The 16,379-nt window shown below is 42.2% G+C and overlaps 1 protein-coding gene across 2 annotated transcripts in view; it reads left to right on the forward strand.

The window, feature by feature from the left end:
- Positions 1-16,379, forward strand: part of LOC130186368 (netrin receptor UNC5D-like) — a 156,208-nt gene that overhangs the window by 99,911 nt on the left and 39,918 nt on the right. For both annotated transcript variants that reach the window (XM_056403457.1, XM_056403456.1), the window contains exons 3-4: positions 12,545-12,688; positions 12,906-13,009. In XM_056403457.1, the coding sequence (XP_056259432.1) occupies positions 12,545-12,688; positions 12,906-13,009 (248 nt within the window). The remainder of the gene's footprint in view (positions 1-12,544; positions 12,689-12,905; positions 13,010-16,379) is intronic.

The raw sequence follows: 16,379 nt of genomic DNA on the forward strand, positions 1-16,379 counted from the left end.
AGTGGCAGATGAGGAAAAGAAATGTAGAAACAGAAAGAAGAAAATATCCATTATAGCTTGTGTGAATAGCTTCAGCTGCCGTTGCCAAAAGGATGAGAAAAAGCTGGCACACCGCGGTCTATTCCGACTGGATGAGTCGTGCTGTGTTTCTCAATCTGTTAGATGTGTAGCAGAGTAAAAAGATACTTTTAACAGCATGTAATGACCAAATATTTCATACCTGCAACTCATTTTCTCCTCTTCACGAGCTAATCCTGACAGTTCGACTTTCCGTGACAATGAGCGAGCGCGAGCTGCATTTGTCTTGTGACTTCTCCAAATTTAACGCTGAAGAAAATGAGAAGTGCTTCCCAAAAAATGTCAAATATACTTGGTTTCCAAAAACGTGCAACTTCTTGAAATGTTTCCCAACAGAAGAGACGTGCCGAATGAAACTAAAAGAAATAAATGCACAAAATTTTTAATCCTTATTATGTGCAAGAGAGATACTTTAAAAAACTTTTTTGTTGCAGGGTTGTGCACTTGACAGCTGCCTGTTCTGGGCAGACCACATTTATTCAAAGCAGGAAGCCACATGCAACTTAATTCCCGTCACTTCACTGAGACAGCAACAAATATAGAAGTGTCGGATGATGAAAGAATTGTCTTTTCTTGACTTGTGGTTTATGTATTATATACTGTGGTGTCAGCATGAAGGATAGTAGTTTAAAAAAAAGTTTTCTGCCCAGAGACACGAGACTCTTCAAACATCTGTGTATGACTATTTTACAGTCATCGGTTCCATTTACACATTGTACACAGGCAGAGAAAACACAGAGTAAACACCAGCGTTTCTTTTCTGTCATGTGCCACTGCAGGATATAGTGTAGGTTGTAGAATGTCTAATGAAAGCCCATTTATTATCATTATGCCGTTATCATGAATATTAACATTGCTGTGCTATTCAAACCATTAACTGAGCAATGGTGTGCTGTCAACCTGAATATATATTGCATCTATCAATAAAGAACCGTTTCATCAGATAAAACAGGACAGCAAACACTTTCTCTCATTTTAAGATTTGTTGATGCTTTTGTCTTTTGTTGTTTACTCAAATATGAGAAAAAAGGAATAAAGTATTGGAAGAGTGATGTGTAGTGGGTAACACGTCTGGTGAGAACATGACGCACTGACAAACCAAAATTTGACACTTTGGGAAATTTGTGTTAGATGAGAAGATTGATGTTTGTTTAGCCGGTTAGCGTAGCTTAGCACAAAAGATGGACTACTTACTGGTTAGGAGCAGTTCCCCAGCAACCAGTGGAGACTCAAGGAAGTTAGTGATGTCAACTTAGAAGTAGTCCTGCAGGGGGCATGGGGCGGCTGTGGCTGCAGCTCAGGAGGTAGAGTGCATCATCCACTAACCAGAAGCTCAGTAGTTCAATCCCCTGCTCTCCCAGTCCATGTTTGAGGTGTCCTTGGGCAGGATACTGGTAAAGAAACTGATAAAGTAAGTGTAAAGTGCTTTGAGCGGTCTATAGCAGTTAGAAAAGCAAAATATAATTGAGGGCCATTCAACATTCACCACATAACCGCCTGTAGCACAGCGAGCTGTTGTTCTTGCAGTTTGTTATCACTGGACAGGGACCAAGCTAGCTGGTTCCCCATGTTTCAAGTGTTTCTGCTAAGCTACGTTAGCCAGCTGCTCTCAATTAGCGAGCACATATGAGTGATTTAATTATTAATTTACATAACTTAAAAAAGTCATCCAGACAAGAACAAAAACACCCTGGTTTTTTTCGCGTCCTGTAGTTCAGGTCCATCTCTCCAACCCAGCCGTAGTCCAGATGAGTGCGTTCAGCCAGTAATCTGTCCTGAAGGTCCCTTTGACAATAAACTAAACTCTCTGCTGGGAGAGAGTCCGTCACTGGCCTCCAGTGAACCCTCCCCTTAAACGCTCTGATTTAGCAGCCTTTATAAAAACAGCACAGACTTATGGGAGGCCTAGAGCAGAGTGTAGTTGGGTGACAGGCAGAATCTTTTGATGGGATAATCAAGATCAACAAACACTGAAGTAAGAACTAAAGACAGAGGGCTGTGGTGATGAACATGAAACTTCTCAGCCTGCTCTCATTACTGGCCTCATACCTTTTGAACAGCTGTGGCAATCAGAGTGGCATTTTGAAAAAGGAGAGGAGAGCCTTTCTCCGAGAAGGAAATAATATTGTTGATGCAGAGTTTGTTGACGTGAATATAATAAGGCACAACAAATCTGCAGCCAGAGGCAGATGGTGCAGCATTTAAAAGACGAACGGTGGAGCTCCTGAAAGAGGAGAGCCAGAGTTATGTCATGTTTCCTGTGATGTTTTTCACTGATCTACTGTACTTAACCTGCACCTACCACTCTACCCCTCTGTAGGCTTCAAGAAAACTTGTACAGTGACAATGGAAATAAATAATAGAAGCAGTAATAGTTTATTCAAGTCATTTATATGATATGATTGGATAAATGCAAAGCTACATTTGTAATTCTGCTGCATCACATCAGATCACAGCTAAAAATACATTGCAAGAATTAAAAATGAGATGCCACTTTTGCCAGACAAAAAAGGAGGCCATGACGCATGGGAATACTGCCTGCTGGTAATCCAGTGTTTATGGATGAGAGAAAGAAAAAGGACAAGAGAGAGAGAGCAAGAATGAGTGGTAATGAGAACCAGATGATTTTAATTGTCTGTGTTTTTCAGTGTGAGCGGTTTGTGTCTGGCACGGCTGCAGCATGTCACATAAAGTGGCAGAATGACAAAGATCTCACCTGATGTGTGCATAAGTCTGTCTGTTATTCTGCAGCAACCTGCTGCTGTTTGCACATGATTTAATCAATGTAAACACAGTGAATCACTGTTTGCAATCGCTCTGCCCAGTGCTCTGCTTTTAAAATTGGAGGCTCCAGATTTATCACACGTCTGTCCTGTAGCCTTCAAATGGTCGTAGGGTTTTGATTAAAGTAACTGGAGGGGAAAGCTTTCATATTTTCAGTATGAAGCACCTGCGGATGACAGATTCTTGTGTACTTGTTGCACATTTCCTCCCAAGTGTTTAATATGCACTCATTACAGAATCACCAAATTATCTGCTGAGTGAGGCTGCACCAAAACAAACCCAGCTCCTCCCGATGTCTATTCCCAGCACGTCTACAGTTTTCACCAAAATACCAACACTTTGCGTCAGAAACTGCCATCTGCCTGTGCCCTTCCTCGCACCTTTGTGCCAAATGTACTGCACTGGGTATGAAAATACCAAACAGAAAAACACCAACGTGTCAATGTGCCGCTTGTTGTTGTCTTTGCGCTGCCATGAAAATCAGGCAGTTGGTTGGGATGGAAAAACAAGGATGCTTCAACAAATATGTTCCCTAATACAAACAATGGCTGGCTAATAGTGTTAATTTTGTCTGCAACTCTTTATTTAGTCTTTGTCTTAGTTCTAAGCCTCAGTTTACGTCTGGTATTAAAATGTGATCTGTATCCAGATAAGGAAAAGTACATGTTAATGCAGTGATCCGATCTCAGTGGGATTAAGGAGAACACATTAAAAAAATACAAGATGTAAACGGGTTGTACAATTCTGGGCCTTTCAGTGTCAACTTAGTCAAAGAAAACCAAAACTATTTTCATCTAGTTTCAGTCTTGGTGGTGAGGCTTAATGTGTCTCGGGGTAAAAATCTCAAAAACATCAAAACCATATCATTAACTGTCACATTAATAAGGCAAGAGGCGTTATGGTTGGGCAGATTGAGAATTTAAGTATCAATACCACCGATGCAAAGTCTTGTTTTGAGTACTAATACATTTAGGATCAATAGAAAGAAGGATCCGACCACATTCATGAGCTCCCTTGCCTCTCTCTTGCTGTTGTGTGCAGCCATCACCTCGTTCAGTAGTCAACATCCAAAATATCAACTCTAGAAGCACAGGCCTGTTTTCAGCTTCCTGATGATGCATTTATTTTTCAGATAATCCGGCGGCTTTTTAAGACTTTACTTAGCTCAAGAAGTTGGAGAACTTTTCTCAGCTTGTGAGGGAACACTTAATCCGTCATCAGTTTGTCATAAAAATTTAAAATCAACCAAGTTTGGTAACTGGATGATGAGGACTAGTCTGCGTTTTTTAAAACATCTGTGCGATTCATTCACAGAAAACAGTGGAAGGAAACGCTCAGTGTCGAGTAAATCATTTGGTGATGAGGAACATGTATTCAGAAGTCACTGAGCATGACACATGGCTCCCTCCCTCACGCACGTTACTGCATTAACCACTTTCAATAATAAGTGTCTGTATCGGTATCAACACCGGTGATTCTGGCCCTGGTACCTGGAGTATTGTATTGAAACCTGCAGGCTCAATGAGGGCTCAGCGTCACTATACGGCTTCTACAGTTTTGATAGACTGAAGTCAGTGATGCTTGTAAACACCTGAAGGAATTTCATTTAGGTACATTTCATGTAGTAATTACTGTTCTCATTCACAACTTAAGTTTCTTGCGAAGGCTGCTCGTGACTGTTTTTCTGTGAAAGCAATAACAGAGACTGAAAGGGAGCAGAGGGAAGCAGTATGTAATAGTCAACCAGTGGGAAGGGTTTGTTGCTGCAATCCACATCTGTTGAGTCAGAGCGGGAATATGAGTGAGTAAATGGAATTGAATTGACTGTATCTTTTGGTACATAAAGCTGTTTTTTTTTTTTCCCCACACATTTTAGAAGCAGTTCTGAGCTTCTGCTTGTGTTTGGTCGTTAGTTTTCCTGTGGGTGTTTGAGAAAAAGAATAAACCTGTGTTGTGTGCACGTGACAAAGTGTTTAAACCATCCCAAGTGGATCTTATGATGTCGAGCAAACATAGTCTCCGGCTTTACGAGCATCAAAAACACTGTAATGTACGTGTGCCCTCGCTTTAGCGCCGAAGGTAACTAGCCTAATGTGAACTGTGAAACAAGAGACTGATCATGGCTGACAGTAATGGCCGCCCCATGTAAACACAAATAGAGAGAGCTGTCTGCCAAGAACACATTTAAGTCTGTATTTAAATTTTACTGTGCAGTTGTTGTGGCTGTGCAGGGCTGTCCAGCTTGATGCGAGACGAAGCCTGAAACTCTCTCCTGAGACTGAAAGTGGAAATGCACCTTGGGAGAGGAAGAAAGAATCAGACATGGGCTGCAGTCAAGAAGTCAAGATAAGCTCCTTTTCTAACCACTTGTTCACAAAGATGTAAAGGAGAGTTCAGGGAAAGACGATCACAGTGCGGAGAGAATGCAACCACCTTTATTTATAAACACATGGACGAGAAATTCTGTTTTCCTAATGACGTTGAGCCATTATAATAATAGAAATAAGTGAGCAAGGGAGCAGGATAAATACATTTTATTCAGACATAAGTATATCTGATCACACAATGATTTCCATCAGTTTGTGGTTGCCGTGGTGACACTACAATGGTGTGTCGCTTGCGGCAAGGAATTGCGGGGACGGCAATTTCCTCCTTTCCTTTGGTAAAGGAAGGTCCAGTGTTTCCTATGCTAAAGGAGATAAGATAGGAATCCCTGAATCTCCTTTCCTTTTCATTTTGAGAATTCAACCAGCTCTCGTCATGGCTGCCACTTAGATACTTCCAGGTCATTTCACTCAGTCAGGAACCTTAAGCATTAAGAACAAAGGAATTATAACACAAAAGGTTTAACATCCTAAATCCTTAATCTGTTCTTAAACTACATTCTTATGTCACTGATGTGAAAACGTGATTCTGAATATTTCTCATGCACCTTCTTCAAATTTCAGTATGACCCGTTATGTGGAGTTTCTGAACTAGTGAACCCAGGTGCAGCAAAGGGGAAGAAAACACAAAAGGCGGTGTGAGGAACCAGGAACAAAAGCCGAGGAGCCGGGGGGGGGCTGGAAGCAGGTGGTGGAGACAGAGCAGATGGTACTTCAGGGGAGAGGAGACAAGGGTCAGGATGCAGGTAACAGGTTAAAACAGAGAAGCAACTTACCAAAAAAAAAAAAAAAAAGTCTGGAAGTGTAGGCTGACTGAAGCAGAAGCTGCGATGTGGCAGGGTGGCAGAGGCAGAGCTGGGTATTTGTAGAGGGCTTGATTACGGTGATGAGGTGCAGCTGGTGTGGCTCGGGCTCTGACTCCAGTGCACCGACTTCCACTCAGACAATCACAGACACGGGGAGAGAGGGGGGGGGCACTGAGGAAGTGACAACAGGTTAGAGAGACAGAATGAGAAGTTGAGGGGGTGCCAGGGAAGCAGATGTGACAGGAAGATAATCTTTCAAACCAACATTTGGATTTTGCCAAGAAAAGGAGGGAACATTGTTTGGTTTTCTGGACAACATGATTATTGCTGCACAGCGGAGTATATCTTCAAATTCAGCGCAACAGCGTTTATTTCTTTATCCCTTTGCAATTGCTAAGCCTTCTGATAAACCACAGGCAGACAAGACTCAGCTGGATATTCCATGTAATCATTGCTACCCAGATTTTAACCCCCCTTCCAGGAAAACAGCTCGCACCGATAAACTCCTTAGAATGATTTTAGGGAGCTGTATCGAGTCTTTACAGACACTAAATCAGAGGTTTAGGCTCGCCTTAAAATCCAAAGACAAAATAAAAGGAGGGCCGTTGCTGTAAACAAAACACAGATTCCAATGCGACACACTGCATGCATGCTCTGACCTATCAAAGAAGACCACTTTATTTTTGTCTCAGCTGAAACACTGTAAGAGGGGCAAGAGATGGAAATGAGTGATAGAACTCAAGAGATTATTGAAGGACAGAGTGAAAGAAGAGGAGAGAGGACGGGGGAACAGAGGGGATATCTGTGCCGATAGACTTCAGCTGAAAGGGTGATACCCTGATGGAGAGATAAGAGAAAGAGGGGATAAGGGAGAAAGAGGACACTGGAAATGGGAGAGGGCGATGAGAGGGTGGGAGAGAGGCTGAAAATGGACACCACGTTGAAGGAGGGGGATAGCAGCTCTTGCAGATTCACAGATGAGGAGATAGCAATTGAGGGAGAGCGTATGAATAGAGGAAGTATGGATATATGTTCCCGTTGATGCTCAGTTAAAGACCAACTCCACTGTTGTGTGTTATGATCCCTAGATGATACCATCAACCAGGCAGGAAGTCAGGACAAAGAGAGAAAGGTGGGGACTAGCGAGATGCCTCGGAGTCTCTCAGTGTCACAGACTATTAGTTAAAGAAATGGAAGTGGAACAAATGAAGTGGCCCACAGAGTGAAAATTACTTGTGTATGCAAAACTGCCTCCTAATAAGCAGACATGCAGTTTTTTGGATAAACATAAACAAGGCGACTGGGGGAATGACACAAATAAGGACTCACAGCATTTTAATGGTTGAATTATCATGATTTTTTTATGCATGGAGTAATGCGTCCCTTTGGTTCCAGGATTAAGTATGACACACACAGCTGGGACCAGACTGAAGATGTTGCTGGGAGCATGTTCCGCTTGTCTAGCAGGGTTCGTCTGCTTCTGGCCCTCAGCCAACCCTCACAGCCCCCACATGCCGAGCTGCATGCCGCAATGTCACATCACACAACCGTTTCCCCAAAGCTGGGTTCACATCAGACAGACGCTCTCCTAAAGCTCTATCCATCCACCTCAACACCCCCCCCAACACCCCGCCACCCCCCTCTTCGTGTCACCCTCTATGTACACAGCTGCCTCACAAGGATCCCTCAGACAAAATCCCCCCCCCCCCCCCCCCCCCCCCCCCCCATCACCCATCACCGTGACAACAGAGACATCCTGGACCTGGCTGAGCTGAGCCGGACCAATCGAGTTCTGCTGAGCCACTTGGATCAGGAACCACTTGTAGCTGGCACTGGCCGGCTCCCTCAGAGCCTTTTCACAGACTCAGCCAAGGCGAAACAATGGGCCAAAGCCCGGAGAAATCACACCACAGGCCCGGTGCCAGACAGACCGAAAGAGAGACAGAGAAAGAGAGAGAAAGAGACTGACATGGGATGATAAGTGAGCGCCGGCGTTGGTATATCTCTTCCTGACTCTTTTATAGAGGCTACATTAGAGACATATTAAAGGAGGTGATTGAAGGGGCAAGTGTAAGCTGCTCCACCTTGAGGTCTGTTGTCACGGCTTTGTGGCATTTTGTCAGGAGCCACCGGCGGGAGCCTGAAGGAAGCGTGCAGCAGAGAGAGAGGCACACAGAAAATAAACAGGTGGCTAGGGACGAGGCCATGGAGGGAGCTGAATGGTTGTTTGTTTCCCCCGAATGCAGAGAAGTGACCACATGTCATCAACATGACTAAGTGGTTATTGGATGTTTTCTCTAACACCGTGTCATTTCAAGCTACTTGGAAATGGGGCTAAGCTCTTTGATCCTGCTGCCAAATGTGAGGGAACCTGGGAGTCAGTGTCTTTCTGATTTCTCTCCTTTGTTTATCTTTCCTTCAGCAGAAACACCGTGGCCCTCACTCAAACAAATAATAGCTACTCCTCTACGTGGGAGTCTATTTATTACCAGTACTTCATGCATTTGTGTTTGGAAGACTTTCAATTATACTGAAATTATTTTTCATTTCGCTTTTGCATTATGATATGATGCGGGCTGATGTGGGAAGCATCACTTTAGTTATTTTGTGTAGTGGTCAAAAGAGCTTCTGACTGTGAGCCAGAAAACCAGTTTTTGGAGTGAGTCTGCAGAGCTGCAGCTCGCTCCGCCCTGTGTGAGTTCGTCTGCTTTCAGCACGACACGTTGCATCAGGAACAGTAGAGTGTTGTTTATTCATTAGTTTCTTCTGTTTTCTTCGTCATTAATAAAGATGAGGAGGTCTGATTGTGAAGGAGCCAGTGTGAAGGAAGAGACAACATCCCCCCGGTACCTGCGGTTGCTTCAGGCTGTTGTCAACATCCTAGCAACTTGTCCAACTTAAAGGACCATATAGGTCGCTCGTCCCTCCTTCACAGCTGCATACCAGCGTCAGGTGTGCCGGACCTTTGTCGTCATGGTAACAGTAACAAACGCACAGTCAAGGTTGTGGACTGGTCACTGTTTTGTGAAGGTTAGGCACAAAAAACTAGGAACTAGTAAAAGATTGAGCTTTGGTTCTATTGTAAGTATTTCCTCAAGATTAGAGGACCTTCGTCGTCATGGTTACAATAATAAACACACTCACACTGTGTGTCCTCTTCCTTATGCAGATTTTAGCTGTGTCCCAATGACAGTCTGGCTTACGGAGGATTTACGCTTTGCGCCCCCAGCTATGCCGGCCCACCTGTCGCCGAGCAACCTTGACAACATGTGACTTTCTTTTTTTTTCTTTTTTTTATTAATGCGCTCAGTTTTAACAGTTGTACCATGAGCTCTTGAACTGAGCTGAGACCCAGCACTTGCATTAGAAGTGTAATCCTCAGGCTCTCTGTCGCCATTGTTTGCTGCCATTTTCAATTTCATTGCCGGCGCGCAGTCAATCTTGGGATAGGTCGAGTAAATGATGGTTACTGTGCTTGATTTTTACCTTTTGTTGTTGAGTTATAATCTTTTTGGGCTTTAAGACTTTAAGGTGAGCAAGAAGTGGTTTTTTTTGTGTGTAATGTTTGTGTGTCATATTATATTTACATCCCCACTGCACTGAGCCCAGGAGTTGAAATTCAATGACATATTTTTTTCATGACGTGACAACAAGCGTGCCCCCTCACTAGAATGCAGTCTTGTGTTTTCATTTTCCTGTAGTTAAATCTGACTCACTCTCACTTCATCAGGCATGTTGATTAAGTCTCTAATTTGTAGTGGTGGAAAGGAGAAGCAGTTTGTGTGTGTGTGTGTGTGTGTGTGTGTGTGTGTGTGTGTGTGTGTGTGTGTGTGTGTGTGTATTGTGCTTAATATCAGTCAGTCATTGCAGAGGATTACAGTGTCTTCAGAGAACGCGTCTTGTTTGTAGACATAGTTTTGAAGCCTTTTCTCTTGACCAAGAATTGACAAGTTTATCAAAAGCTAGAATCAGTCAGTCGCTGCAGAGGATTACAGTGTCTTCAGAGAGCACTTCTGTTTTACATTACTTCATTAGGCTTCCTTTGATAACCTTTCATTTCACATTATTAGTTTTCATTTAATCCCGGCCCATGTCTAAGCTGCTGTCTGCAATGTACGGCGTGATGGCAAAAGCCTGTGGAGAGACAGCTCCTCTACAAGTGTAGGGCTGCGTAATTAAGCAATAAGCCACAAGAGGCTAAGCTTTACAGTGATTTCTGAACAGCTGCTGTGAGATTTGTTGTTAGGCATGACTTGTTAGATGTTCCAAAAGTCTGTGTAAAAGACGAGCTCTTCAGGAAACCGACAAACAAAATCTTCAGAAGGTTCTAGAAATAGAAGATTTTAAACTGATTCTTATTCGTCACTTTTAAAGTTTTCTTCCTCAAGGTTTTTTTTTCCAGCAATAAACATTTGATTCCATTCTGTAATTACCTTTCTATATAGAATTACTGCGCACCGTTCAATTCACAGGAAACGATGCAGCATGCAATGTACAGTTGATATCAGCCTCACTGTTGGTGGATCAGAGATGGAGGAAATGATAATTGCTAATGCAAACCTAACATTTCCTACTGCTGCCACTTCATATTAAAAGCTTTTAAATGCCAAAACATTACGTGGCGCGCCAGTAAAAGTGTTTGTTTGTTTACACTGTAAACAGATACACATATTACTCCTATGTTGTATTTAAAACATTGTAGCAGCTCAAGGTGTGTTTCCTGACTTGCTGTTGCCACCAGTGACTACAGGTGTTGCCATATCAACCAGATTTTAAAGCTTACAAATTTTAACATTAATTAATTTTACTTTAGCCATAATATATAATTAGGTTGTGACATTTTTCTTTGTGTATTTAAATTGAATATTTTACAGTCAGAGTTTAGTAACAATAATAGCAATAATAGCTCAAGCAGTCAATTTAAATCATGCTGCTACTCACACAGCCACATCACTGATACACGTAGATGTCATTTAATCAGAACCACCTCCTCCTTATAGTCTCTAATCCTAGTTTTCTTTGACGGGAGGTGGCTACTTTTTACCGTCACTCCCCATTCCCCTCCGTATAGGCTTAATTGCAGCGGTGCCAGAATGAGTTTCGAACCAGGAAGGCATCCAGCTTTGGTTGATGTAATAGGCTAGAGAACTTTTTCACATCAACTTCCTTTCAATCTCGGCCTAACTTACTGTTTTTGTACGGCTAAAATATGGTACGAATGCGTTCACAATAAGCGGTGAGTGCACGAGGCCTTCTGCAGCGCAAGAAACTTTTCCGAGAAACACTTCATCTGCATTCTTACATTAGAAATTAAGGACAAGTGGGTGTACTCAGGATGTGCAGTTAGGCAAACAATCACACACACACATCACAATTCATCATCAAATGTTATTGGATGTGAGATCACCTCTCACTGCGGTTGATTATGATTGGATTTAAAGAGACATCATCGCCAATGTTCCACCTGGCTTGTATCGTTACCACTTTATCGCCACTAAAGCCTGAAAGTAAGGGGGCGAAAAGTTTCACTGTCCAGCCGTTTCCAGCACAAGTATGTTGGAGACTAGACGCCACACATTAGCTGTTCATAACTCTCTATTCACATAATAATAAATCTGTTCAAGTCGGTGCTAGAGAGACATCACACACTTTTGGATGAAAGCTGCAATTTCCTAGACACCCAATAAAGCCACCTTATTATACATTAATGGTTCGAGGCTGTCATCTTTTGTGAATAGTCGGGCATAATTGAAATACCGGGCTTTTAAATTCACATCAGTTGTCGGAAAATGCTCGTCTCACGCCTAGCTCATTATGGGCTGCATCACAAGACAATATACAGATATTAACAAATGACCTGTCTGACATTAACTCAGACTTCTGCTGCAGAAATAGACGATTTGATTGTCATCGAAAGTATCTGTGTTCAGATGCTGCGTTTAATTGCACTGTTTTGCTACCTTAAATTATAGCCTCTTCAAATGTTTTCCAAGAAAACAATAAGAGGCAGATGTGTTCCTCCTCTCAGCTAATGCCTCCACTGGAAAGCATTTAGTGTCAGTTCTCTATAAATGGATTACGGTTAGACTCTGAGAGTGGATATTAGAGCTTGCTAACAATTTCTATCTAGTACAACCAGCATTTTGCATTGCTGGCCGTCTGTTTGCCAAACTCAGGCTTTAATGAGGGTTTGTCAAAAGGCCAGTGATGACATATATTAATGTTAAGATTGAAGTGGTCAGCTCTATGTCTGTGGACCACTTACAGAAGTATGCAGTTTAAGTTCCAAACAAAATCCCTGAAATGTTTTGGCTTGACGTGCAGCCTCAGCTCCGTCTCCTCCTGGCAAATGCTAGATCTGTTTACCGCTGATAATCTTATCAGATTCAAATTTCACTCATCATCCTGTCCCCACAATTCTTCATCTCTCTGATTGATCATTCCCGTGATATAATGAAAGCTAATCCAAGCAATCAACCATCTTGTCTGCAGGGCTGAAGATCCGCGAGGTGATGATCAACGTGTCACGTCAGCAGGTGGAGGACTTTCATGGCCCAGAGGATTACTGGTGTCTGTGCGTCGCCTGGAGTCACCTGGGAACCTCCAAGAGCCGTAAGGCAACAGTCCGGATCGCCTGTAAGCAGCTCCATGTCATTTTTTATAACCCAGACTGACCTTATTGTCTCTGGAAAGGTTATTCTCCTTCAAACCTGTGGTGTGATTTTGCAGAAGGCGTCACTCGAGGAGAGGTTGTCACACATGAAACAAATCTGACTTTTAATGTGCATGTTTAGATGCTGTTTCGTGCTGTTGTAGTTGTTCTTTAATGCCGGCTGTTTATTCTCTCCCCTAGACCTGAGGAAGAACTTTGAGCAGGACCCCCAAGGCACTGAGGTGCCTCTGAATGGCATGATTGTGTTGCATTGTCGTCCCCCAGAGGGAGTGCCTGTGGCTGAGGTGAGGGCTTCTTGCACTTCAAACAAGTAACATTTTCTCCTATGTTGCCTGGAGAGGAGCAGTCATCTGTCTGGTTTACTGACAGAATAACTCTGTTTTCATGATACAATGTTTTGCTACTCTCCAGCCACAACAAAACAAAGACATGTGTGCACTTTTCTCCCCAGTCTGGTACAAGCCAGAGCTGCAGTTGATGAGCTGAAGATGCCATTCATATTAATTTCTCAAGCTCATTCTGTTCAAGTTGGAATGATCATTCATATACTGGCAATAATAATTGTGCATGTGCATCACTATGTTCTCCATTTCCTGTGTTTACGAGTAAAAGGATGTACGGCTATGACTTATTTAGATGTCATGTATTAATTTCATTCTCAGTATCATTCACCCCCTCTCTCCTCTGAGTCCTCTGTGTGTGTGTGTGTGTGTGTGTGTGTGTGTGTGTGTGTGTGTGTGTGTGTGTGTGTATGTGCGCGCCGAGTGTGTGTGTGCACGCGCGTGTGTGTGTTTGTGTGTGTGTGTATGTCTGAAAGAGAGTGCCAGTCATTGCCATTATAATTTTTACTATGAATATAAAATGAGGTTCTCACGGACAGTCCTGTTGAGTGGTGTGTGTTGTGCTGCGCTCTGATGTTGTGTGCCTTTATGTGGAGGCTCAGTAGGCAGATATGTCAATATCAAAGCCTGTGTGCCCCAGCTTCTGAAGCTTTGCATTTACTTAAAGGCACAGTCCGTGATCTATGCGTAAACAAACTGACAGCCCTACCAGAAAATTTCAAAAGCACAGGACTGGAACCCTGCTGTTATCCCGGAATTGATTGACAGGCCTTTACATGCACTGACTAATAAGTTATTGATGTTTTATGAAGCTGATGGTTAAGGCTTTGTTTATATCACTAACACAACAGTAAAACAGACGTGTATTATATATTTCTAAATATGATCAGTTGAGAAACACATTGATTTTCTTCATCTTTTAAGTCCAATTTCTTAATTACACTCAGAGCAGTCTGATGACTGGGACCCATGTCTCATCGATTTTCCAACACATTGGATTTGATATCAAACATTGACTGAGGTTAAAGAGCTAACCTTAAGCTTAAGGGGTATTTGACGGCATTAACATCCACATTGGGAGACTTCATAATCATTCTGTAATTTCGCTAATTTAGAGTTCCCATTCTCTAATGTTATGATGACTCTTTTGCTTTGACTTTTAGACTCACTAGTTGAAAGTACTGTGAAATGAAATAACTTTAACTAAATGTGGAAAACAATCTTTTTCCTGCTATGAATTATAAACTGAATTTATACGTCAAAATAACAAATTACTGGCCAGCTCTCTGGTTCATGTGCTGATGCTATCAGACTCACCAGCTAGCTCCTGGGCTAACTGAGTCGGGAATCGATATTTATTTTATTACTTACTCTGAGCTGGTATAATAACAGCTAACAACTAACAGTTAGCACAGGAGCTAGCTGGTTAGCCTGATAGCATCAGCACATGAACCAGAGAGCTGGCCAGTAATGATATAACTTTATGCTAACTATAAAGCTAACTGCTAACTGTTATTGTCCGACCGTCTTTTCAAGCTTCGATTTCACAGAACTCTTCAATTACGGCCTGAGACAAACTTAGTGCTTCATTATAACATTACTTCATTTAACTTTATTGTAACAGTAGTTTTAGAGACTTAAATACAATATTTCTTTACTTTACCATTCAGGTTGAAGACTAATATATCGGCCTGTGGCCTACTGACCTCTCAAGTGATATTCCTAATGACAGATTTTTAATTAGCATGTCTTTAAGAAAGAGTCAAGGGGTTTATAGCAATGATGCTGCTGAAATATAACTTAGAAAGACTGACTGACATGTGACTCATGATATAGTCTCTAGAGTGAAGAAGTGTATGATTCAAGCTTTTCCTGTCATCTAGTGTTAAAAAATAAAGTAAATAAAAATCGCAATAAATTGAAATATTGAAAGGCAGTACTTGTAGAATCGCAAAACCAATGTGAATTGGCACCCAAGTAACGTACTAGTATCACATCAGGAAATTAGCAGTGATTCACTTACTTAATACCAGACTGAAGCCAAACTCCCCCCCCCCCCCCCCCGATACAAGCAATCAGTGAACAAGCACCAAGAAATCTGCAGTACAGACAAAGTATCACAGGGGAAGATACCCCCCCCCCTTCACAGTGTTTGATTGTAACAGGTTTTCTGCAGATATTACATACAGTATGATCACTTATGTTAATATCTTCTGGTGCCTTATAATTGGATGACTGCATTAAAAAGGCTACAATCCAACATCATCTTAAATTCAGGCTGAAAATCAGCACTTGTGTGAGTATATTTGAAATTTATATTCCCCACACATTTTCTTCAGTATTGTTGTTTCTGAATTGTTGTATTAATAAAAAGCTTGATCCCCCCCCCCACACACACACAAAAAAAAAAAATATAGTTTTGGGTTTTAAGACTCCTTGAAGACGGCCGTGCATTCCTTCCATAGCACACATAAAGCATGTAAAACTGTGTTTGTGCATTTTGTGACTGAGTGTGTGTGTGTCTGCGTGTGCTCGTGTGTGTGATGAATGATTCAGCTCACACAAATGGAGCATCGGTGTACCGCGAGTCTCCCCCATGCATTGTGGTCATCAAATAGGCAACTCCTCATGCATTCATTAATGTGACTCCGGCTAACAAAGAGAATGGTAATAGTAAATAATGCAGGGACAAATCCAGCTCCCTCTAGTATGACTTGCACTGGGAGAAAAAAAATACTCGCATCCAGAGTTGGAGATGCGGGTGTACTTTTCTCTTTTCGTGACTTTAGGCATTGCTGAGAGGTTAAAGCCTTTTTTTGTAACCAGCACTGTGAAATTTGGCTCAGAGAGAAGCTGGAGCTCAGCTACAGTTTGAGTTTTAAGGAATTGAGGTCAGGATGCAGTGTGATCTGTTGAACTCTATTTGTATTCCGAAGCATATTTATTTTGGTCATGACATCTATTTGAATATTTCATACCACTGCGATTTGCAACGGATCCTGATGGAAATTAATACTTGTGCTGCTGAAGACACATGAGCAGTTTTTTTTTTGACAATAAACGTTCAGTTGACAACATGCAAATGAAATGAGTTCCAACTTTGCATGCTGTTTTAAGACATAAACGCTGTGCAGCCGACTTTACAGCTCAAAATCCCCTTATGTCGCTGCTCTGTTCGTGTTCTCAGAGGAAACAGTAACAGTGAGGGAGGAAAGAACTTTATCCGCGTCTCGCTGTAACTAAGCCACCCGGGAGTTTACTGGGCTGCTGTGTAGGATGTTAATGAAAATCAGAGAATGCCATATTATCTGTC

Source organism: Seriola aureovittata, chromosome 18 (genome assembly GCF_021018895.1).
Source record: "Seriola aureovittata isolate HTS-2021-v1 ecotype China chromosome 18, ASM2101889v1, whole genome shotgun sequence".
In the NCBI taxonomy this organism is placed as follows: domain Eukaryota; kingdom Metazoa; phylum Chordata; class Actinopteri; order Carangiformes; family Carangidae; genus Seriola; species Seriola aureovittata.